Source organism: Drosophila guanche, unplaced genomic scaffold, assembly GCF_900245975.1.
Source record: "Drosophila guanche unplaced genomic scaffold, DGUA_6, whole genome shotgun sequence".
Lineage (NCBI taxonomy): Eukaryota > Metazoa > Arthropoda > Insecta > Diptera > Drosophilidae > Drosophila > Drosophila guanche.
This window is the reverse complement of record NW_022995749.1, coordinates 2894446-2918399: the sequence shown is the minus strand read 5'-3', so window position 1 is coordinate 2918399 and position 23954 is coordinate 2894446. Positions and strand designations below refer to the sequence as shown.

Here is a 23954-nt window from a genome sequence, read left to right as displayed (position 1 = left end):
GTTTCCCTTTCTGGATAATCGCATTTCCCACCGGGCACTCTCCTCTGTGTACGACTCACGCATAATTTTCTATACACAAACATAAGCCTAAAATAACAGTTTTAACAAGAACAACAGCAACAGTACTAAAAACACGACAGGAAAACCATGACATAGACAGCGAGACGCACGGAAAGTGAGGGGGGGAGGGGGAGGACTGTGTGATCAGAAGAGTGCGGGGAAGCGGGAGCACATGTGCGTGCCAAAGAAGAAAAACCAAAGAAGAGTGCGACACCGATCATGGCAGAGGGCGAGCCGAGCTGCGGCAGAGTGTCGCGCGGCAGCATGAACCGAAGGCAGGATCCAATGTGTACCGTACCCCTTCCCCCATGCTATCCCGCCGCCGTATCCATTCCGCTCCCATTCCCGTTCCGGGCATTTAAAAACGGTGCGGCACCAGCGCTGCGCGTTATTGTCAGATAGAACGCGGTGGCGTGAACATCACATCAAGTACCAACAACTAATGAGAGCCAAGAACAGCGATTATTGAAATAGAAAACTCTCCTCTCGTCTTTCGTCTCGTGTGTGCGAGTGTGCGAGTGTACGAGTTCGTGTGTGTGTGTGTGTGTTCTTTTGGGATTTCCCGCGTTCTGTGACCATACAAAATATTGGCACTCGGCCCAAGTTGGACAATACGCTGCCACTGCCAAATCGTCGAGCTAGACAACTGCCGGAAATGCGAAAGTGAAAGCGGTCGCCCATCGTGACACAAAAGAAAAGTAATCAGACGTCCCATAATATGTCTTCCACGCTCAAGTCGCAGCAACTGCCGCTGAGCATTCCCAGCCACAGCGGCGGCATGTACGTCAAGACCATGGCACCATCGATGCCGGGCAAGGCATTCGAGGAGAACACTTGCTACGGCGCCTTTATGTCGCCCCCGCTGAGTGCCACAATTGGAGGCGGATCGTCCAATCGGAACGACACTTTTCGGGCCCCACTCAAGGTGGAGGCTGCCGGCAGCGGCGGCTACAACAACTTCACCGGAGCTGAGCTGCAGTTTCCGGACTTTTCGCACCTTTGCTTTGCCGCGGAGACACCCAATTCGGTGTTCAGCGACTGCCACAACTTTGTGGGGCAGGATCAGGACTTTGACCAGGATCAGGATGATATTGTGTGCGCCTCGGCGGACCACACGGGCATGCCGTACCAGCAGGGCCAGTACACACAGCTCAACCGGGAGGATATCTTCCGCTTCGAGCCGGAGGACATTGCCCGACTGACCGGAGAGCCCGACTTCTCCGGATTGATGCAACCGCAGCCGCAGCCGACGCCCCACACGCCCTACACTCCCTACACGCCCTGCAGCGCCCAGTCCAGCCAGGTGCCGGTGGATGCCGCGTCTTTGGCGGCCTCGCAGGCCGACTCCATTAATCTGGATATTGATTATTTTAATTATGACGAAATTAATTGCCAATCGAAAAACCAATCACCGTGCTCATCACCGCACCTGGACGCCTGGTTGAATTTCAATCTCGGCGAGATGCCAGTCACTGCCACAGCCACGTGCGCGGCAGGCGCCGCCACATCATCGCCCAAACTGTGCAACATGTACGATGGCCTCCTGCTGCAGCAGCAACACATCAAGCTGGAGCAGGAGCAGGAGCAGGGGCAGGAGCAGGAGCCCTCGCCCACCAAGCTGCCATCGATGAGCTCCACATTCGGGACACCCAAATGCATTCCCATGTGCGCCAGCAATTACGATGATTACTCGAATCTCTACTCCGGCCCGGGGGCGGCACAGTACGCGGCCGAAAATTATCAAAATAATATGTCGCACGCCATCGAGAAGCCAAACCGTGAACACAAAATCATCTGGACCATTGACGAGCTCGACGAACTGATGCTGGGCGACGGCAATCAGCAGTCGCCGCAATGCCAAAGTACCAAATCCGATATGGCTAATTACTTTGCCGATGAGTTGATCAAAACTGAGTCAGCCATGGGTGTGGGCATGGGCATGGACAGCGAGGATGATGACAATGAGAATGAGAATGAGAATGAGGAGGACACCGGGACCCTCGATGAGCTCGACAACGAGGTGTTCGCCCAGCCGTCGGACTGCGAGATCAAGCCGGAGAGCTGCTGCGATGCGGAGGCAGAGGCTGAGGCCGAGGCTGAGGCCGAGGCGGAGGCGGAACCGCTGCCACTCATCTGTCGCTGGACCGGCTGCAATGTGGAGTTCCCCCACCAGCAAGCCTTCGTGGAGCATATCGAGAAGTGTCACGTGGATGTGCGCAAGGGCGAGGATTTCTCCTGCTTCTGGCTGGACTGTCCCCGTCGCTACAAGCCGTTCAATGCCCGCTACAAATTGCTCATTCACATGCGTGTCCACAGCGGCGAGAAGCCGAATAAATGTCCGGTAAGAATCCAAGCCAATTCAGCACAAAACCTGTCCCATCTCGTGCCGAATGCCATTTTTCAAAATCAGACAAGGGGAGTTTATTTTTTTCCACAGCACAGCAAAGCACAGCTGCTGTTGCTGCTGCTGCCATATTTGTTTATGTTTCGAAACAAGACTTTTCCACACGATACGATGGCTGTGTTAGTTTCCTTTGCTGATACCCATTGCCAAAGGAGTAGAAAAGGTAGATACATCGGCCAACCATCTGATTTTTGGTCCTGCGACCCTCTTGTGTCAGAGTGCTTCCTAATAAAGGAAGTATCTTTGAGTCGTCTTAATATTTCGTTGGCATTTGCTTTTATCATGCACGTGTTGACATTTGATGCGACATTGGAGCCTGCCTTCGCTCAGATGATGAATTGTGCGGCGCAAAGCAATCACAGATATTGACAGAGTTCCCAGGACAGAGTTCCCAGCAGCAGTCGAAAGTCCACTTGAAATAGAGTTGTGCTGGTAATGTTATTAGGGGACACACGCACACAAAAACACACTCTGACTGTATCTTCTACGTCCCATCTCTCTCCGGGATGCTCTTTCATTTTGATTTTTGAGTAATTGATGGATTCTTGGTTGTTTTTGGGAGCGTACAAAAAGAACTCGCACTCTGCTTGGAGCTGCCTTTTGCCATTACACTTGCTGTTGCTGTTTGCTGTTTGTGTTCCCTGTTCCCTGTTCCTGTTGCAAAAGCGTAATTTGCCCTTTCACTGGGTGTGTGTGTGTGACAGGTGTGAGGGTGGGCTACCTGGGGGGCAACATCGAGGTCACAATTTTATACGTCCTTCGGACACTCAACTCAACTCCACTCGACTCTGGACTCATCTCAATCTCCTCCTCTTTGGCACCTGCTCCTGTGCTGCGGCAGTAATTGCAATTTTCGATGACACCTTTCATTTTTGTGTGTGTTTTTTTCCATTACAGTTTCCCGGCTGCAATAAAGCATTCTCGCGTTTGGAAAATTTGAAAATTCATCAACGCTCGCACACGGGCGAACGGCCTTATGGCTGTCAGTATAAAGGTTGCCTCAAAGCGTTCAGCAATAGTTCGGATCGGGCGAAACATCAAAGGACCCACTACGACACGGTGAGTACATTCCCCTTATGTCTGTGTGTGTGTGTGTGCGTGGGGCAAGCAATTTGCAATGCGTGTCAAAAGGAAATTGAAGTGCTTGCGGCCAGGGAGTCAATTGGGGCAAGATGCAGTTGGGGTCTCAAGCTCAAGTAGCTTAAAGATTTAATGGCTGCCAAGGCGCACAGCTGAGACAAAGTCACATTAAATGAAACAAAAATAAAACAATGAGAAAGTGGGATACCCTTTTGCGGATAGAGTGTACCATGAAATGATGCACTTTGGTTGGATTATCCATTGAAAGATCCGATCTTTGGTGCTGCGAATTAGCATAGAAACAAATGCAGATTGACAGATGCACACAGCTATGTGGACTCTTCCTTGGACAGGCATAATACCCTCTCAAAGAGCACAAAAAAGTGTGCCACAGTTGCTGCTGCTGCTGCTGCTGCTGCTGTTGCTCTGTTGCTTCTGTTGTGGCTGCTGCCAGCATGACATGTGCACATTTCGCATTTCGCTGCCTGAGTGATTTATAGTTTTGGCTCTGTTTTGGCCCAGCGGCAAGGGCCACGGCCACGGCGGCAACAGCTAGAACAGCAACAGCCGCGTCAGCGCGTGGTACAGCCGGAAAAAGGGCACAGCCAGCATGAAGGCAAATCGAATAAACTAAACGAGTTGCCAGACCCACGCTAGGAGCAGTTTTAGGTGGTTGTGGCATGGGGGCAGCCAATCAGGATCACAAAAGGATACAATGTGTGGATGGGTGGCAGGCGAATGCTTCTGGTGCCCGCGGACAGGCAGAGCAAACAAAATGCAGCATGACATTTCAAAACGATTTGACTTGGCAAATATGCCAAGCCATATGCAGGTCCTGTGTGTGTGCGTGTGTGTGTGTGGGAGAACAAATCAATTGCATACTTTTAGGGCGCAGCAGCAACAGCTACAACATTTTGTGCCGCGCTGTTGCGCGCTCCATTGAAGCTGGCAAATATTAATGCAAAGCGTCTCGTCTATTCTCGCTCTATTGACACAGAAACCGTATGCCTGCCAGCTGCCTGGATGCACCAAGCGCTACACGGATCCCTCCAGCCTGCGCAAACATGTCAAGAATCACGCGCTGCGCAATGCCAATGGACAGCTGGTGCGCCGCAAATCTGCCGGCGGCTTCGGCGGCGGTGGTGGTGGTGGTGGCCCATCGAATGCCTGCAGCAAGAAGGCGGCCAAAACACGCCGTCACTCGGAATCCGCACTGGCCCAAGCCCAGGCCCAGGCCCAGGCTCTGTGCGGTGGTGCGCCCTTAGGTGCGACGACAGGTGCGGCGACAGGTGAGCAGCAGCAGCAGCAGCAACGGCAGCAACGCAGCAATAGTTGCAGCGATTCGATGCTTCACTTTGAGACTGGGCCAACGACTGCGGACAGGACAAACCGCAATGGCTGCGGCAATGTTGCAGCTAATAACAATTCAATGAACTTTAATGAGTTGTCAAATTGCATTGTCATCATTGAGCACAATCAGAATGAGGCAACAACAGGAGCAGGAGCAGGAGCAGGAGCAACCACAGCAGTACAGACATCAGCATCAGCAACGGCAGCAACAACATATGGCAACATGGCGCCCGCAACGGAAACGGATGCGCTGAGCGTTTGCAGCAGCAACAGCAACAATTACCATGAAAATATTAATCAATTAAGCGAGCTCGAACAACTGCTGACATCAACGAATGGACGCAGTCCCAGCCCCAGCACCAGCACCCGCACCAGCACCAGTCCCAATCCCAGTCCGTTAAGGGACACTGCGAAGCCGGCAGTTGCCTCAGCCGCTAATGGGATTAGCAGTGTGGCTGCCACACAGGGGGGCAGGGCCAGCAAATGCCATTTGAGCGAGTTTGTGTCGTTCGAGTACGTGACAAAGTACATCGCGGACTCCTACACGGATCCAGCAACATGCAAGAGCCCCGCAGTTCATTTACATTTACAATCAGAGTTTGACAATAATTTCGATATGCTGGACTTTCAGGAGTTCATCTAAGGTTCGAAATTAGGATTCATACTAGTTCTAGCTAGCGTCCACCAAAAGTCAGCAATTCTATGTCCAAAGATCTCAGAAAGAGACCCCTACCATGACTTGTATATAGCACATCCCTTAGCCCATAGTTTAGTCCATAAGAAATGTTCCCAGACATCATCCGTTGGTTCCAGTGATTAGCAGCGTCTTCCTTCACCCTCCTCCGCAGTGGCCGTGAGAGCGGTGAATCCTCAATTTAGTTTTACTCTTTACATTAAGCACCCCCGCCCGAGAAGTGCTCTGTTAAGGATTCTCTTGACGGGAAAAACAACAACGATGTGCCACATTAATCAAATTAATTTCCATGATTTTTTCTTACGCAACTTGTTTGCATATGTAATTATATTAAAATATGCATATTAATTACTTTGCGCTCTCACTACGTGAATAAACATTAATGTGAAGCACATGGACAACAAAAAGATTGCATTAAAGCGGATTTAATGCCATAGCCCTACCTACAAGCTGGCAAAGATGTTCAAGTGCCGAATGCTCAAAGGGTAAGTATGCAGATTTAATCGCAAATATCATAACTCTATTGCCAAATTTTTGGCTGAGAAGAAACGCTGGGAGCAGAGCGTTAATCTCTTAGGCAGTGGCGAGAATGTGCAAAGAATGTTCGCCCACAATTATTGCACTTTAATGTACGCACTCCTGGGTAACCATTGACCCTTAGGATCCACTTCGATTTCACCTGGCACTCGAGGCAGAAAAACACGGAAAGGGAGACCCGTACAACATGCTGGGATTTCCGTTTCATGTTTGCCCGCCTGACTTCACTTAATTGCTGTGCATTCAAAAAATAATTTACATCCCCCATGCATGTGTGTGTGGGTGTGTGTGTGTGTGTGTGTAGTTAATTTATTATACGAATTCAACACATTTTCAGTTTCGCATCCATTTGTCCTGCATCCATGCACATAAATTCGAATACATATTCGCATTCATTTACGACCCATATAAAATGCATAAAAATGGGCTTAAGCCTTCAATTAATTTGTGATTGTGCACTGATTTCGCATCGAATGGTTGTTTTGCATGGGCTGCTCTAATTTGATTTAATATTCCAAAAAGAATACACCAACACGTTTCCTTAATGGATAGCTGCATTGGATATTAACAGAATCTGCCCCCATAAATGCCTTGCCACAGCTGCAGCAATGTTGCACTGCCCACTGCCAATGCAATTTTAGCGACTTAATAAGGCTCAAATGTCCTCTTTCGTTAACTGGTTGGAAACTGCACCCGGGCATGCTGGTGCACATGCACAGCGGGCTGTTAATGTGTAAACAACTGCCAACATATCAATGAGCAGAGCAGAGCAGCGCAGAGCAGCGCAGAGCAGCGGGTTAAAAATAAAGTGGCCAGAAGCATGGCCCCGTTAAATGAGCAGTTAACATTGGCCGTTATGAACTTTAATATTAATAACCATTTATGCTTATGACAGACAATGAAAGCCGTGCGCAAATTTACTTGCTCGGCCACTCATACCAACATCCACATCCACATCCACATCCAGCTACCCGTTTCCGTTTCCGTTTCCGGCTTCTGTTTTTGCTGTACATGTGGGTTGTGCAGCAGCAACTAAAAATGCTTAGGGATGGGTCATCCAGCTGCATTTAAAAATGCTGCAAGTGTGCCAGTTAATATGCAGACCGACACGGCTCTTCATTACATGCCCCAACACACAAACACGAACACAAACACAAACACATTGTGGCAGACAGGGACAACATCAACAAAATAAACAACGAAAATGCAAAGCAATTAAAAGCAGCGCCGCATATCCATATCCTCCTACACATAAAACATGAGCACAGGCACATGATTTTGACTTTTGACAGCACTCCACTATGTCTGAGTGTGTATCGCTCGTTTTGTAGGTGTTCGCTGGGTCTGGTGATGGTTACAACCTAAAATGGAGAGAAACCCAAAGCAGAATCTTTTATTGAAGAGTTGCTTAATGAGGAACTAGCTTGATGGATAAATACTATTTATGAATGTTACATGCCAGATCTGCGTACGATATTCCCGCTGTAATATCCGTTTACTGGTCACTCGGCCGGACTGCCTGCTACAGTGGTCTACAAGTGGTCATTGGCTGGCTCTGTTGTGTGTTACGGCTCCCGTTATGGATGTTAGGTTTGAGCTTAAAGTGCAGAAATTGTGCAGCAAAAACTCACACACCGAGTGTGTGGGATGGCGGCTAAACATTTACTAGGCGAACAAACAAAACAGAACGAGAACGAGAACGAGAACGAGTACGAGCAGAGGCTGTGAAGTTTTATGAAAATGGCTGCCTCGTACCTGTGCGAGTGCTTGTGGGAGTAATTGTTGTACCAGCGAAGTCGCGCTCACAATTTATTTTTGTTAATCAGCAGAGCTGCACGTCCCAGTCCACGACGGCCACGCCCTCGCCTCGAATGCCCGCGCACACATATGCGTGGCAAGTGGCAACAATTCGACAATTATGTGGCATTTCCATTGCCGTTTTTGCTGTTCGTTTTTATTTTAATTAAAAACTCCCACAGCCAAACGGAAGGGGTTCTCAGCGCGTAGGATGCAAAATGGAAGGAGCAGGTTTCAGGGTTCCCAGCCAAAGGCCCCGCCAGCCCCATGTGTTGGAATATTTGATATTTATGTGCCTCCTCCTGCACCACAACGGAGGCACCAGCAGCCAGAAGGCAGAAGGGAGTTTCGCTCGCCAGTGCCCGGTGGCAAGTTCCACTCCGATAAGCATCTGCCGCTGCTGCTGCTGCTGCTGCTGCTGCTGTTGCCGTTGCTGTTTCTCATGTTCTGTGGCTCCGATTTTCGGTGCGTTTCGGCGGTTTGTTCCGCAATTATGCAAATCCAAAGATCGCCACAGAGCGATATACCAAAATTCCATGCATTTACAATTTTCTAATCAATGGAATTTTAATTTTAATTTCCAACGGAACACCCGTCCTTGTTTGCCATGTGTCTTTCCACTTTTTCTAATTGTGGTCGGGGCAAAAATGGTTTAATTTGCCGTTTGGATTGCTTGCTCTCTGGTGCTGGTCTGTAGTGGGCTGAATGCGATTATATCGCACCATGGCGGCACATTCATAATTTTGCGATAAAAGAAGTCAAAGGGCTGTGGCTGGTCCTGACATGTCACTTTCCATTTTGCGTAGCCAGCGCCAGCTGAGTTTTCGATTAATTCAATCCCAGTGTGAAATGTGTCACTCACACATGTCCCCCGTAGTCCGAAGTAAAGCGCTTTGTTGCCTATTTATGGGGCAGTGCCGTCTGAATGGGGTAGCTCTCTGCATTCATTTCATACTCGCAATCGCAAACGCAATCGTATTTGTATTCGTTTTAATTTAATCAGGCTGGCTGCCGCGCTACGTCGCTCAACCATAATTAAGTTTCTTTGCACTGCTTGCAGCATGGACATGGAACAGCAGCAAAGAAATCAGTGAATCCTTGGTTATTCGTTGAGTAAACGACTAAGAAATACCTCCCGCTGCATGGGGAATTATAACTGATGCTTAAACGCTGTACTTGGAGCTACACTATATTCCACGAAAGACCAGAAAAAGCTGCTGTTACATAGCACACATCAACACAGCATACCTTCTGCATTCTGCACAAAGATATAATAGGGAGGGAGAAATAAAATAAAGCAGACATGTGTGCCATATTTTACTGTGGCCCCGACCCCCCATCGATAATGCAATAAAGCATCCTGGCAGCACGTTTTTTAACATTTAATTGAATAAATAATTCGCATTTATTTATTCCCACCTCCGCAACATACACAATTGACAATTTCAAATATGAACTCGAATGCGAGCATTTAAATATGAAAATACTTTTCACGCAGCATCTGCATACTGCATTTCCCATTGTGTAATTAATTAAACATTTCCGGTGGCTCGTCAAAGTTTTCAGTTAGCCCTAACACAGGGGGACTACTGCTCGAAAGTTTTCCCCGAGAGTAATTAGACGACAAAGTGCCCCGTCCCACCTCTGCTTGTACTTGAGCTGTCTGAGTGCTTAAAATGCTCTTTTGGCGTTAAATTTATGACAACCGCACATGTTGTTTGCCGCCTAAACAGTAACAATAACGGGCCATGAGGCAACAGCCATCAGGCAACAGCGTGAAGCAACATGGGAAGAAGCTTGGGTGGGTGGGCTTTGGGGCTGGTTGCTCGTTAGAAACTTTCTAAGGTTGTGGCGCTACACGGAACAGCTGCGCCGCCAAAAAGGGAAGGATTCTCCGAATTGTTGCTCGCTTCATTCCCTCTTCCTTCGCTCGGGGGCGGGGGACATGGTCACATTGTTGCAAAAGCTGGCTGCTACGGCCACGGCTGATAAGCTGCCCTTGGGCCAGGGTACGCATATGCCGTGTGGTGTGGTGTGGTGTGCTGCACTGACGTGACCCCTAACATTGCAGCTACTGCTCGAGTGGGTGTGGCAGCGAAATTTTGCTCCAAAGTAAATTTATTGTTTTGGCCATTACCACTTAGTGTGTTGCCCCCGCTCCTGCTCTGCTCTTCTTGTTCTTGTTCTTGTTGTTGTTGTATTGCTGCAAAACTTGCCCCAAAGTGCCGTTTATTCTTATGCAAGCGAAGAACTTAAACTTTGTGCTGCTTCTGCCTCCGCCTGTGCTGCTGTTGTGGTTGTGCGGCCAAGGATGCAAATTAGAATTTTTGAAGAGTCCGCACCGAATGCTTTAACAATCTTCAAGTCCTGTACAGCCAAGGTAAAATTTGCAGTCGATAATGAGTGCTTCACATTAATTAAAAACCAAATGGATGAGCCTCCTTCAGGCTTCCCATTGCGAATTGTGCAAGCAGTAGAGAAAGCAGTAGAAGCAGTAGAAGCAGCACAAGCAACTGCTTTACCTTCAGATTTCTTTTTGTTCACAAGTAGAAATTAATTGCACTGCACACCGCAGCAGCAGCACTTGTTCCAGTTCCATTGCTACCAATATCATTGGCGACCCTCGAAATTGCTGTCATTTCGAATAGATAATGAAATGCAATTAGAAAGTGTGCGACACACACACATACACATAGAAACATGCACACGGACAGCCATGGAGAAGGCAGAAATACAGAGAGAGAGAGAGAGAGAGAGAGAGTACAAAGACTGGCAACAATAACAGCAATTTAAACAGATTTTCGACAACAACAAAACCCTCCTACAGCTGCTGACTGCCGCATAATGTGGCATAGAAGTTTGTAATTAAAGTTTGCCAGGTGACGGTGACGGTGACGGCCAGTGTCGACGCCACGGGATATGGCCGGGCGTCCACACAATGCAACAGCAGCAAATCAATTTCCGCATCCTACCCGGATACCCGGATACCCGGGTAGGTCCGGTCCGGCTTCGGCTCTGCCTCTGCCACTGGCTCAGGTCTCTGGCTTGGGTCGGCTCCTGGGCCTTGCCAGGGCGATCAACATGGCAGAAAATAAAATTCAATTAACGCGCTTAAATTAAACTGCCACTTCCGGTTTTGATGACATTTTCATAGCAATCCAAGCAGGCAGCGGGTGGTTCTGCTGCAACTACCAGCAGTGCGGTTGTCCGGAACGGCGAAAGGACTAGGATGGATGCCTGCTGTTGGCGTTGTTTACTCCCAGCTGACATCTTGCCTTCTTTCAACGCCTTGCCTTGCCTTGCCTTGCATCGATATTAAATGGTAAATGGCCGACATAATGGCTGTCCCTCTGCGGCTGTCATTATGGCTGCCCCGGGACAGGACAGTTTACAGTGGACAGTGATATGAAAAGCTTATTACGCGCTTCACTCTTGATTGACCAGCCTAGCCGGACGGGTGCTTGCAGGCAATAATAACTTGCAGTGCAAGGAACATCTTTTACATACGTACAAATGGACTCCATTGTCGCCCGTCCATCAAAGTTGGACCCTGGCAAACTTCATTATCGAGCCACGCCAAATGACACAGAATCATTGAAGCGTTCAGAAGTGATTCAATTAGAAATCTTCATCGCCAAGTTCTCGCTGGTTGCCTGGTTGACTGGCATCGAGTGCAGGGTGCCATGCAACAGCCTTCTGGGCACCCTCGGACTTTGTGGGCGCTCCTTCCCTCCGCTCTCGTAGATTTCTTTTACAGATGTCCCTGCCCATGACCCATGGGGGACCACTGCAATGGTCTGGTCTGCTCGGGTGATAAGCAACTTTGGCAAAGCAGCTGGCGTTTAATTTAATTAGAACACAAGAACAAAAAAACAAACAAACAAAAAAGGAAATGCCAAATGAAAATGTCCCACTGATAAGTGCATGTCCGTTGATTAAGTTGCCTGGCGGCAACTGAATGTTCAAAGCAGACGAAAAGCGGATTTGTAGCAGCAGTTCTCTCGCTGATGCTTTTGCTTTTGCTGCTGCTGATCCTTGTCCTGTTCCAGCTCCAGCTCCAGCTTCAGTTCATCATCAAAACGCAAGGTGCACGCGCACTCGCACTCGCACTCGCCCGGGCAGCAGTAGAGCAGAGAGGCAGGCTTTGTTTGGACAACCTCCGATGGTAGGTCCGTGCCACATTTACTCAGAGTGACAGAAGGTGGTGCTGCCAGCTGGAGCGTGCTCGAAGATTCATTGACATTGGCTGGCATGTACTCGTTTCGGAGGGCCAAGGGCCGACTCTTTCCTATGAACAGCAGACTGTCGGACTGCGGACGAGTTGGCAAGGAGCAGATGGAGACGGAGATGGATCTGTGGCTACTGCCCGACTCCTGCTCCCCATGGTCTTCGGCTGGGACATTACTCTCTCCATTGGGCTGCCCTTTCAGCTTAACTGTTGCATGCCGTAAATCATTTGTTGAGAGTGAAAGATGCCCCGAAATTTCATCATGTGAAGGATGCATTGTTGTCGTCCTCGCCATTGTGGCACTGGGTGTCTCTGTCGGCTTTGCTGATTGTATCGTTTCATTGGAGGCATTGAAGTTGTCTGTGGAATTTGTGCGCAGCAGTGTGGCAGCATTGGACTCGACGAGTTTCTCCAGCGGGTCGCTGCGCCCGTCCAGCAGCTTGGTTAGAAATTTATTCGTTGCCAGCATCGGCCTTCGCTTCCGCCAAATGCTTTGGTCAGCAAGTGTTTTGGCCGGTTGCGGTACGGCTGCGACTTTGGTGATGCCCGCGAAGAGCTTTTGTCGCAATTTATCTTCGGAGCGACACATCTCAAAGGCATTCGCAATGGTCAAGTAAATCTGTTCGGCCAACAAGGCCCGACGCGGCGTGTAAAAGTCACGACAGACGGGACAGCGCTCGGCCCGAATACGGCAATCAACGCAGAGCACATGTCCGTTCTGGCATTGCATGGCTGGCGGAGTTATGGTCAGATTGCAGATGGGACACTCGACCAGGCGCAGTATACTCTCCAGGGCTGTGGAGAGCCGTCTTAGGCTGGTCGGCATGGGTGCACAGCATATGCTCTGGTGGGTTTCACACAATTATTTCGGTTTTGAGTGTTCAATTGGATTTACTTACATTCTTATCACAGTCCTTTTCACAACCACTGTTCCAGCAGAGGATTGTGACGCAGTCCTTTTGGCTTCTAACTATTGTGGCGACATCTGCGACTCGCATTCCCAGCACATCTACTCCATTGACCTGAAATGTGGGATTGGTTTACGTATTTAATTATTTTATATCGATTTTTGTTATAATATATCAAAGCCTGTCTGCATTTACATTTTCAAGTTCAAATCGACTGCTTGCCGGCTTGCTTAGCAGTGCACTGCTTTCGACTGCTTGCTTTATGCATAACCGTTAGCATATGTTAACTCAAGCAGGCAGCATGCACTGTTAAGCCAAGCACTGTTATTGCCGTCGCTGTGCATACATAAGTCGTTCAAGTGTTTTGTTTGTTTTCATTATTTAGTTTTCACTAATTAATCTTTCTGATTTTCTTCTACAAATGTTACGTATGGTTGTGGGTGCCCGTCCCGGAAAAAGCTGGTTCTGAATGCACCAACTGTTTCGGTTCTATGGGTGAGTGTTTTATATTTTCTACTAACCAACTGATAAAACTACAATGGAAGTTTTAGACGCCAATCAATTAAGCTTACAATAACCGCTAACAAATGCCAAAGTCTATTATTTACATACATGCAATATATGTAAATGTATTAGTCACAAAAGATTTACAAAGTGACGAGCGAGACCTATTATATTTTACCTCAAGAACACAGTCACCCGTCTGAAGACCACATAGCGCTGCAGGTGTGCCATTGGCCACCTCGCAGACCTGTTTTATGGGAACAAAGTATCGGATTAAAGATCGTAACAGGATCCGCGCTTGTCGTTTCCTTTTATTACCCATGGGTAGGGATCCCACTTGCTGCGGGTCAGATGGAACCCGTAGTTCTCAATGCTGGGGGCAGCACGTGGTATTCTCAAGAGCCGCACGCTCGATGTCTCTGCAGAAGCTGCATTTGTCTGTGTGCCCCGATCGGTTTGTTTCATTGTTCCTAATCCTCAGAGATCGCAGTTACTCGCGTTGCAGACAGCCAAAATCCACACGGAACCGATACAGTGACTAGTGCGAGACGTGTTCAACCTGCGCTCTCACCTGGTAAACTGTTTTTCGAGTCTGTATTTTGTTCGTGCAAGTCTCGCGCGTCTATGTGGGCCGAGCGCTTTGGGCCGACGCAATCGGCTATGACAACAATTTTGGCTTCAGCTTTCGGCCGCGCTCACAGCATCTCTCACCCATTGGCCACGGCTTCTAGCCTCTGTCTCTGTGTTGTAAGTTGTCGGCGTCGAATTGTGGCTGCGACCAGGGCCGCCACATACAGCGCGCTGCCTGACAGCAGCAGGTTGTGCGCATGGAAATTAGTCTTACGAGCTCGAGTATGTGCGCCTGCCGCTTGCTGGGGCTAAGTAAATATTTGAACTTTTATTTGGGCATTAAGACATATGCAGCTTTTGTGTGCGCTACAAAGATAAAGCTACACATATATTTACTCGGAAATGACTAAGGCAAGAGATTCGTGATGGGGTGAATAAAGTAGGTGCATGGCAATCGATGGTATATAATATTAATCTCTTGAAAATGCATGAAAATCTCACAGAAGAAGTACAAACATGAAAGCTTCTATTACCTTTAATTGTTTAATGATAATTTGATAATATTCCACGCGAGTGTTTAATTCAGCACATTTCAAATATTCACTGCCGCATTCTCTGCTCTTTTTGAAGTGTTGTTTATTTGCTTAATTTTTGTGCCCAAAATGTGTGTTTATTTTCGACATTGTAATTCAATTTGAAAATAAATATGATTATTTTTTAGCTTAATTGCGTGTCGCCATGTGCCAAAGCCAGAGCCCAGTGTCAAATGGCAGTGCAGTGCCATTGAGTGGCGCAAATCAGAAGGAGAAATGAAAACAGCAACACCGGCGGAGGTTTGGAGGTGTCAAGCGGGGATAAACATAAATAACGGGCCCCAAATAAATGCCTGGCCTAAAAAGCCAGCTCGTCCATTAACCCTAACAATGATAACTGATGGAAATTGGCAGCTGACAAATGGATTTGGCATTGCCACCAAACCCCCACCACACCACACCAGCGTTGCTCCAATTGACTTTCGCTTTTTTGTTGCTTTCCTTTGTTTGGCTGTCAATTGATGGGGCAATTTTTGTTTGCCGCTTAGCCGGACATGAGCGTGCATAGGTTGCTGCCCAAATAACATTGAAATTGGTAATTTCATTAAATTTTGCGCCCAGCTTAATGACCCTGGACTAGGCTCTGGGTGCTGGTCGCTGGTGCGGTGGTTTGTTTGTGCGGCTTGGCTTTTGATTTCGTTTGGGGTTTTCAATTTGCGAGTTCAATTAGATTTCATTTGAATTTATTTGAGCTATTCAGAATGGCCTGGCATTTGAGTGGCCACAGAAGCGGACGGCAGCCGAAAGCCGTCAGCCGTCGGCATTGTCAAAATTAACCAAATACTTACAAAGCCAATAACATCAAATTTCATGTTTCTCAATGAGCCAGAGACGAGTTGGAACTGCGAACGCCTACACGTACTTTATGGCACGGCAGCAAAGTCAAGCAATTGACTTTTATTAATCGGGCCAGCAATTAGCCAAGAAGCTGGCTGGCTGGCTGGCAGGCTGGCAGGCCGGCCTTAAAGGCAAATGGCCCAATTCAAGTGCAGTCACGCCATGCGTTGGACTCCAGTTCCATTTGCAGATGGTTGGTGAGTGCTCAAGGCATGGGCTTATTTATGGCTTACAAGTTTGAAAAACCGTTCGAAAGCTTGCTCGGCCTGCGGAGCTTTGCCCGCAGAGGGCGCTGCCGTGCGCTCAGGTGTGTTGTTGCTGGTCAGCTGCGCAGACGCCGGATCGGCGGCTGTTCAGTTTCTTCGCAACGCTCAAGCAGTGCGCGTGCGCCTCCGCAAGTTCCGCAAGCAGACGCGAAGTGCGTGGCGCCGGTGCCCAGACCAAGACATCGAATTGAGACATCAGCGAGTGTGTATTTGAGTGGGAGGTGACGAAGCGAAAAGCCGCAAAGTTCACAAGGAAAAGTTGTGAAAATTGATTTCCCAGCAAGGCGCTGAAGCCAAACCAAAATCATTTGTGTGCCCATCAACAAACCGAAAACGGTGTAGGTGTGTGTATTAACGATTGTTCGGTCAAGCCATACGAAACTTTGCTGTAAAAATGATACCTCTCTAATGGGCCACATGACCTTACGATTACGGACAGCCCTGAGCCATTGTCGGTGGTCGGTGGTCGGTGGTCGGTGGTCGCTTTGGTAACGTTGTCTTAGGTCAAGGCGGCAGCTACCTCACAATCTGCGCGGTAATTGCTCGCCCCGTCCGCTCTCCATTTCCATGCGGAAGTGTAACGCACAATTATCATCGCATTTCGCATAATTAAAGACATCAAACAAGTTTGTTAAGCTGAAACTATTCTATTTTTTCTATTCCATCTCATTTCCTAGTGCTACAAAACGAGTCTAAAGTGATTCAGAAATGCGCTCGTAAATCATAGACGGGCCTCTGCGTCTCTACGCATGCGCAATGTTTGTGCGAAACATCACACTCTGTGCAAAATCCAAACACAAGGCAGAGAAGCCAGACTGAGAAACCGAAGCATAAGATACACTACACAAAAATGATATGAATTAATTGTGGTGAAAACCTGACGCTGGACGCTGAGAATGGTTATTCATAAAACCAGTTGTGTGTTCTACCCACAAAGACTTGTTGCTGGCTTTAGCACTTGCAAATTCATTTTAATCAATTTATGGAAACGACTTCAAGCATCTGTTCACAATCTTAATACCCTCTAAGAGAGTAGAAACAACAACAAAAAACCCAACGAATCATATTCAATTGGAAATTTACACGGCAACGCAAGTCTCAGCCTGCTAATTGTAGCCTGAGTCAGAGTGAGACAGAGACCAAGTGAGAGATAGATAGAGAGAGAGAGAGAGAGAGAGAGGGAGAGTCAGATGCAGCAACGTCAATGGCGCATGCGCAACAGTTTTGCCCGCTTTGGGGTTTCTGGGTCTCTGTTTCGTCGCTGCCTCTGCCTCTGCCTCTGTTTCTGTCGTACGTTTTCGCTTGCGGTTTCTTTCGTGTAACTGTGACGCAATTTTCGTGTGAGTTTGTTTTAGTCTCGCTCCGTCAGCTATCCATTCCCCTCCCCCTTGAGCATGACTTGATATGGTACTGAAAACGAAAGCTGCGCTACAGATGCAGCTCCTACTCGTACCCCGTATTCGCACTACTTATCTGTGTGCAGCTGTTTCTGCCGTGTGCAATGTGCATTACCTTCAAGTGGCTGGCTGGCTATCCGCCGACTGACTTCCAGTTTGGTTGCAGTTAGTTGCAATTCGCACGCGCCTAAGCACAGTTCGCTTCCTACAAAGAAATACAGAAATATATAAAGAGGAAAACTGTACGGTATAAATGTGGCAATTAATTAATAAACTTGTGCTCGAACTGGAGCGTTGCCAGCAAACGGGGGAGTGCGGAGTGTGCTGCTGCTCTTCCTTCTGTTTAGTTGGATTTCGTAATTGTTTGCTAACTGCCGCGCTTCATTGATTCTTGGGCAAAACAATGGCCGAAACGTGGCTTGCTGCGACGCTGACTTCTGCCTTCCTCGATTCTCCATTCTCGATGCAACTCCGCTGCGGTTTTGCCTTTTGTATGGAATTGACTTTTTGGGGCGCAACTTTAATTCATTTGTGCGGCTACGAAAAATAATTAAATCAGTTTCCTTAATTGCCCTTAACTTTCAGGGGGAAGTTCGAAAGTGCAGAAGTAAAAAAAGAGCAGAACTCCATGAACATCCAGCAATAATGGTTCCGTGCATAATGCACAATTGAATAATGGCCAGACAAGTATCAATCGCTTTTGATTGCTGCTACAGCTTATTTCGATTTATTGTTTAATAATTTATTTAACTTTTTCTCTCCCTTGTTTTTTTTTTTTTTTTTGTGTGCGCTCACTTTACGCTGTCGACGTCATAGCCATTTCATGGCCAATGTCAGTAAGAAGTGAAGTGAAGTGCGCTCAACAAGTTTGGTTGTATCTGTATCCGCGTGCGTAGCGACAGATAGAATCCAAGTCCCCTTCTCCACAGTCTCCACATATGTGGATGCTTGAACGCAGCGCTGAAAGAGTCTCGAGTCTCGAGTCTCGAGTATACGAATAATCAATTTAATGTTTCAGAATCTTCTGAGCTGACGACTCTGACGCACTGCGGAGACTCGGCACGACAATGTCAATGACTAGACGAAAGAATCTGGTTTGCAAAGCTGTGCCTGTAGATTGCTTCTGGCTCTCAGTATCGCCTTCTAAACACATCTTCGACAGACATGAGACAATGACAGTGTCAGCTGTGTTTTTTTTTTGAGAGACTTATTAGCTTATTATCGCCTTGCAGTCTTCCATTTTGCAGCCATTAAGTTCTGGTTGCGGGTTGGGATCTGCGTCTGCCGCAGGCCTTTTAATTAATTTTCTGTAGTTTGTGCAACTTTTCAAGAAACCTTTTTCCTGATGCTTTGCCAGCGGGTGAGAAACTTTTGATTTATGTGAGCAAATTTCACGGCAGGCCAAAGCAGCCGCCGCCTATGCGTAAAAGTTGTTGGCCACCTTTGGTAACAGCTTTGCTAATTAATTGCGCTTCGACGCAGCTGCCGAAAGGTGAAAGAATTGCCCACACAGAAAGGTGCAAATGATACAAGTGGTTGCCCCATCACACACGCACACGCATGTATAATATATGTGTGTGCACACAAGTGTGTGGCTGTGTACGTGATGGGAATGTCAAAGGCAGGAAGAGGCCTCGACCGATGACACGCCCACTCAGCAGGGGAAATAAAACAGTTTGGCACCATTTTTCACAGGGAAAACTAAGCACGAGACGTTGTGGCATACCTCTGTGTGTTGGTTCTGGTAATTAGATGTGTTACTGTGTGTGTGAGTGTGTCTGGTAAACGCCTCTCAAGTGTTGAAAATTGGCCATATTTATGTCTGGCCTGGTCTGGTCTGGTCTGGCCTCTCGGCAGTGCGTGTGTGCCGAGTGCCAAGACATAAATTCCATGAAATGCCACAGACGTGTGCGACCTTGAGGATGTTGCTGTAAGAGTTCTGAATTTAATTTGAGCCAATTTCTCCGTTTATTCGCAGTTAAACTTGAACAAGGATGCTCCAATTGTGCACCATCTACGCCTGCGCCAACGGCACGCTGGGCCTGAATTTGAGTCGTGCCCCCTGGGACCCGTATCCTTGGGTCAGCGGGGTGCAGGAGAAATCAAATGCGGAGCGCGGCGGTGTCCGCATTGGCGACACCCTGCTGGAGCTGAATGGAGTGGACATACTCGGCCTAAGGATCAGTGAGCTGGCCAATCGCCTGGCCGAGCACTGGCACAGTGGCGCCGAGTGTGTCACCCTGATGATGTGGCGCCAGCAGGCAGCCATCACATCCCCCGAACATGCTGAGGAGGCATCCCACGCTGTGGTGAGTCCCAACCGCGTTGCACTTGCCACATAATTGCCATGGCCATTCTGCTGGCTGCTGCTTGTGCTTGCAGTTGATTTGTCGATTGGTTAAATGGGGCATTGTCATTGTCATACCACTGCTTGTAATGCCGCCGCTATTCACGTGCCACTGAGCGTTACGTAAGGCTGATTGCCTTAATGACTGCCGCCTTGGCTTAGTAATTAGTCGCTGTGGGGAGGCTGAAGCTATACCTCTACCCAGTGTCTTGCGTCTCGTAAAGAATCCTTGACTACGTCACAGGTGAAATCTGTTAGATGGCCCTGCCCGGAGGTGGGTCTACCCTTGCCGCCGGAAGCTGTTTATTTTATTATTGAATGAAATTGCATTGAAATAATGCAATTTTGTTCTTGACACATCATGTGTACTTTATTACAATTCAATTGACTCAGACGTACTTAGAGGGAGGGAGAATCCTGCCGGACAGACACACAAATAGCCGGCATTCTCGCTCGTACCTGGCCGGTCGGTGGCACACGGGCGAAAGTCCATATCAATCAAGGCTGAAGGCTATGCATCTGCTTCAATCCGTTAAACAGATTCAACTTGCAGCTGCACTCGACCAATGCATGTGCATCTCTCGGTGGCATTTGGTGTCCTGTCGGTGGCAGTTTAATCATTTTATTGAATTACCATAGTGCAGTGCTGGGCTCGTTTTGATAATTGAATGTATTAGACAGCATGGAAAGCGTCTCAAATGGATGCATTTAAAATCATTAAAGGCATTCCTGGGAGTCATTGGATTGAATTCTGATAACCTTGAAGCGAAACACTCAAAATTAACCAAAGTTTTCTCCCTTCGCTCTTTGTGTCTTTGCAGCAGCATGGAATTAATCAACAATCGCTGCAAAAGTTTGCAACATGCCTTCAACATATTTCCCAATTACTGGAGTGTCCTGTGTGCCTTGAGGTAAGTGGGTGTGGTGCAAGGGGCAACCCAGCCGCTGTTGCATGTGCGTTGCATATCGATGAGGTCCCCCTGCTGGCTGGCTGGCTGGCTGGCTGGCTGACTGGGCCCGTGCATGGGCTTTGACTCGAAAGGGTAGCTGGGGCTTTAGTTTCAGTTCGTCATTATCTAAACTCAACTCGTCGGAACTCTCTCAAAACTTAGTTGCCAGCAGTTGCCGCTTGTTTGCCTTTGAGAGGCTCTGCTGCCGTAGCTAGTCCTGATCTCAATCCCAGTGCCAATCCCAGTTGCAGTGGCAGTCCCCGTCACCATCCTCAATCCCCAATCCCCATCCCCTTCCGGGTTTGCGTTGATTTTGCTGCGCAAGTTTGTTGCTAATCACTTGACTGTATATAAAGTTTTGCAACGTTGGGCTGCCGCCAGTGATTGCTGCCCCCGTTGACTCTTGGTTCTGTCACCCGTTACCTCCCCACCTCCCCACCTCTCCCACCTCCCTCTCTTTCGCTCACAGCCTCTCTGTCAAGCAGGTATGCCTTGCCGGCATTGTTTACTCAATTACTCAAACGACGCACCACGCTAGAGCCGAGCCGCCTCCGCCTCTACATCCGCCTTCCTGTCGTCATGTTGGCAGTTAATGGCCGTCGGTTATGTTCTGGCCAAGTGTTTTTATATGAGAGCACCCTTTTGCCTATGAGAGTACCATGAACATAATCAGATGTCTTGCAACACTCTAATACTCAGTGCTGCGCAGCCACAAATGTTGAATGTTGAGTTGAGATGTCAAGCCCTCGAGGGCCTCGAAAAAACTGTTTAAAAAAAGGACAGGGCAAGGGTATTTTAGCCATCGATTGTAGCCAGGTTTTGCTGCTTGTTTTTGTTTTTGTTTCATTTTTTTCGTTCTATATTGAAGTGGGTTTCTGATAAATGTTTGCCCTGGCATGTGATTTGATTAGTTTGGCAAAATACATACATGTACATCAGCGTTTCTATGTACATAAAACATCAGGCGGGCAATGTGATTGATTATGTCGTTTAAAAATCAAATATTGACGATTAGGCAGATGTGTGCACCCATCATATACATATATACATATCTGTGTACATAGAGGAAGTCAGAGTGACTAATCGTGTCATTCGCCAGCGGGTCCACCCTCTTCATTGGTTGCTCCTGCTGCTCATTCTGTTGCGCCACGAGCTCGTTGTGCATTCAAATTGAAGCTGCTGGCAAGTGTCGGGGCTTTAAAGCCAAAACATAAATTCAATTAATTAGACAAGATAAAGAGTGTCCAGACTGGCTGCCACTGCCGCCGTGCAGCCCATTTAAAATGTAAACTTATTTTCAAATGGAGTTCTCGCTTGCAGCACATCTCCGTGTGGCACTCTTCTCGTGTCGGCCAGTGTCAGTGTCAGAGTGTGTGTGTGTGGCCATAAATTAAGCATGTGCAGGAGAACCAGTGTAGGGACTGCAAGGGACACATATCGCTGCCAGTATCCCAGAAACGCCAGCCACGCTGCAACGCCTTCAAAGTGGGGCAGCCGCAGAGCTGTGTGTCCAGGAGCTGGCAGCTTTGGAAGCTCGAACTCCACTTGCAGCACTGCACTGAATAATTTGTTTATTAACCCAAAATCAGTTTATGCCGGATGCCCCCCATGCTCCTCTCCGCCTTCTGTCTTCTGTCTTCTATCTGCAACACTATCACTGGGATTTCCCTTCCACTTTCCTTGCCACTCTGGCCTGCGGCTTACTTTCCTACAGAGTCCTTTAGATTTGGCAATTATTACTGAAGCACGAAGCTGGCATTATACGAGTTTTGTATTATGAGCATACACTCGTATGTGTGTGTGTGTGTCTGTGTGTGTGTGTGTGTGTGCATGCTATATGCTAGTGTCATATTCTTTATGCATGCATGTGCGTGTCTGAGCGTGTTTGGGGGTATTTATGTATGCAAAAACACACACAAGTCCATTAAGTTATTAAGGGATTTTGTTTTGCCAGATTTGGCTCAATACTAGTGCATTCTCGATTCCCTTCAAAGATAATCGCTTGCATTAGCCCATGCTGCCATGCTGCCGCCTGCTCTTTGGCATGCTCCTGGCGGCCGGATAAGGTTTTGGCATTAGGTTTCCCTTGTTTGACATTAAATCGGGCATGAAACTGTTTTTGTTTCATTTAAATATGCATAAATTTCCAGTTCATTTAATTTTCATAAATTTCACAAGCAAACACCGCCCGGAAAATTCCAGGAATTGGCTTTCAACATCAAAAGATGATTAACTTAAACTCTTGCGTGCTTTCAAACCAAAATAACCCCCCCGAAGGGCACTTTCTTGGCTTAAGTAAACGAGTAAATTGTGAAAAGTGCAATGCCATTCGAATAATATTAACTCTCGTCTCTCACTTGTGTGAAGCAAAAGCACATAAAATAAATTCAATTATTGGGTAGAACGTGAGGGATTTCCATGAATTTTATACCGGGAACACAATTTGTAATTGCCGACTGTTATTATCTACGTACCAAGTCAATTCTACATGATGTTACACACTAAAAGCGTTGCATACTTGTAGGCGGTAGACATTAAATTTTAGTATTCAAGTAAAAATGTAATAAAGTATTCCAAGAAAATGAACAATCACTCAGTCAGTGTAAACAATTGAACATGCTCTCTTGGTTTCGCATTCGACTAGAAAAAAACGAATATTTTAATTTCCATTTAAGTTTCCATTTCCACTTCCACTTCCACTGCCTCCTTCCCTTGCCGCCCAATATTGTTTCAGCTTAGATCATTTAATTGATTTCCATCACTAATTGGAGTCGTTGTTTATGCATGCCAGGGTATTAAAATTGAAAGCGTTTGCTTATGGCCATATAAGCCAATAACAAACAATAAAATACGAACAGAATTAAAAACTATTCCGCACACGTACACATTTTTGCATATCCTTGCAGCTTTCATACTCATATCGTATTTGTTTTCGGTGTCGTTTCTACTGAATAGAGTACAGCTGGGGCGTATTGTTGTTGCACAAAGGGCACAAAACTTTGAGCTGCAAAATCAAATTCGTGGACATCGATGGAGTTGTAATCTTTCTGCTTCTGTACCTGTTTTTGTTTAAATTGCAAACGAATCGTTTTACATTTGTAATACATTGAAAGCAGTTTTGGCCAAATCGTTAAGAAATAAAACCAAAAAAAAAAGGAAGTGTGGCAGCTTCAGACCAGAAATTGTTTCTTTATTCAACCAAATTTATGTTTGGCTGCATATTTACAACACTTTTTGCCATCGCACACAGACGCACACGTGCCTTCGCTTTTATGGAGCGGAGAGACACAAAAAGCATCATCGAAATTTCAATACATATTCTTCAGTCGTCTGTCAGTCGATCCGATTTTCCGATTTTCCGCTTTCCGCTTTTCTTTGGGTAGTTTCTGTTGTTTTGCAGTTGGTTTTTTGTTTCATTTTTTTGGGTGAGGG

The 23954-nt window shown here is 47.3% G+C and overlaps 4 protein-coding genes across 7 annotated transcripts in view; 3 read left to right on the top strand and 1 right to left on the bottom strand.

Annotated features, from left to right (window-relative positions):
* LOC117585853 (short-chain dehydrogenase/reductase family 16C member 6) overlaps positions 1-8267 on the top strand; it is a 28655-nt gene extending 20388 nt beyond the window's left edge. The window contains exon 9 of the mRNA XM_034275601.1: positions 8255-8267. The gene's annotated coding sequence lies outside the window, so the exon portion shown is untranslated. The remainder of the gene's footprint in view (positions 1-8254) is intronic.
* LOC117585848 lies at positions 442-5936 on the top strand. The gene is made up of 3 exons (XM_034275592.1): positions 442-2401; positions 3362-3523; positions 4542-5936. Exons 1-3 carry the CDS (start codon positions 779-781, stop codon positions 5535-5537), a joined length of 2781 nt encoding a protein of 926 aa, XP_034131483.1. The 5' UTR covers positions 442-778; the 3' UTR covers positions 5538-5936.
* A 3481-nt stretch (positions 8268-11748) lies between the features above and the next one.
* On the bottom strand, positions 11749-14163 carry LOC117585013. The gene is made up of 4 exons (XM_034274253.1): positions 13881-14163; positions 13741-13809; positions 13050-13172; positions 11749-12994 (listed from the first exon to the last, which is right to left on the bottom strand). Exons 1-4 carry the CDS (start codon positions 14025-14027, stop codon positions 11885-11887), a joined length of 1449 nt encoding a protein of 482 aa, XP_034130144.1. The 5' UTR covers positions 14028-14163; the 3' UTR covers positions 11749-11884.
* A 1775-nt stretch (positions 14164-15938) lies between these two features.
* LOC117585491 overlaps positions 15939-23954 on the top strand; it is a 12076-nt gene continuing 4060 nt past the window's right edge. The window contains exons 1-3 of one of the 4 annotated variants that reach the window (XM_034274989.1): positions 15939-16170; positions 19204-19534; positions 20397-20483. In XM_034274989.1, the coding sequence (XP_034130880.1) occupies positions 19220-19534; positions 20397-20483 (402 nt within the window). In that variant the 5' untranslated portion in view covers positions 15939-16170; positions 19204-19219. Of the gene's footprint in view, positions 16171-17431; positions 17473-19203; positions 19535-20393; positions 20484-23954 lie in introns of those variants that run through there. The other 3 variants (XM_034274987.1, XM_034274986.1, XM_034274988.1) reach the window with 3 other exon arrangements.

What these genes read in the sequence shown, in the direction of transcription:
- LOC117585848 (XM_034275592.1), top strand. Translation starts at nt 779, where the DNA reads ATGTCTTCCACGCTCAAGTCGCAGCAACTGCCGCTGAGCATTCCCAGC. An exon ending in AGAAGCCGAATAAATGTCCG is followed by an intron (nt 2,402 to 3,361) that starts GTAAGAATCCAA and finishes TTTCCATTACAG; the next exon opens with TTTCCCGGCTGCAATAAAGC. An exon ending in AAAGGACCCACTACGACACG is followed by an intron (nt 3,524 to 4,541) that starts GTGAGTACATTC and finishes CTATTGACACAG; the next exon opens with AAACCGTATGCCTGCCAGCT.
- LOC117585013 (XM_034274253.1), bottom strand. Translation starts at nt 14,027, where the DNA reads ATGAAACAAACCGATCGGGGCACACAGACAAATGCAGCTTCTGCAGAG. An exon ending in CGGGTGACTGTGTTCTTGAG is followed by an intron (nt 13,173 to 13,740) that starts GTAAAATATAAT and finishes CCCACATTTCAG; the next exon opens with GTCAATGGAGTAGATGTGCT. An exon ending in AAAAGGACTGTGATAAGAAT is followed by an intron (nt 12,995 to 13,049) that starts GTAAGTAAATCC and finishes GAAACCCACCAG; the next exon opens with AGCATATGCTGTGCACCCAT.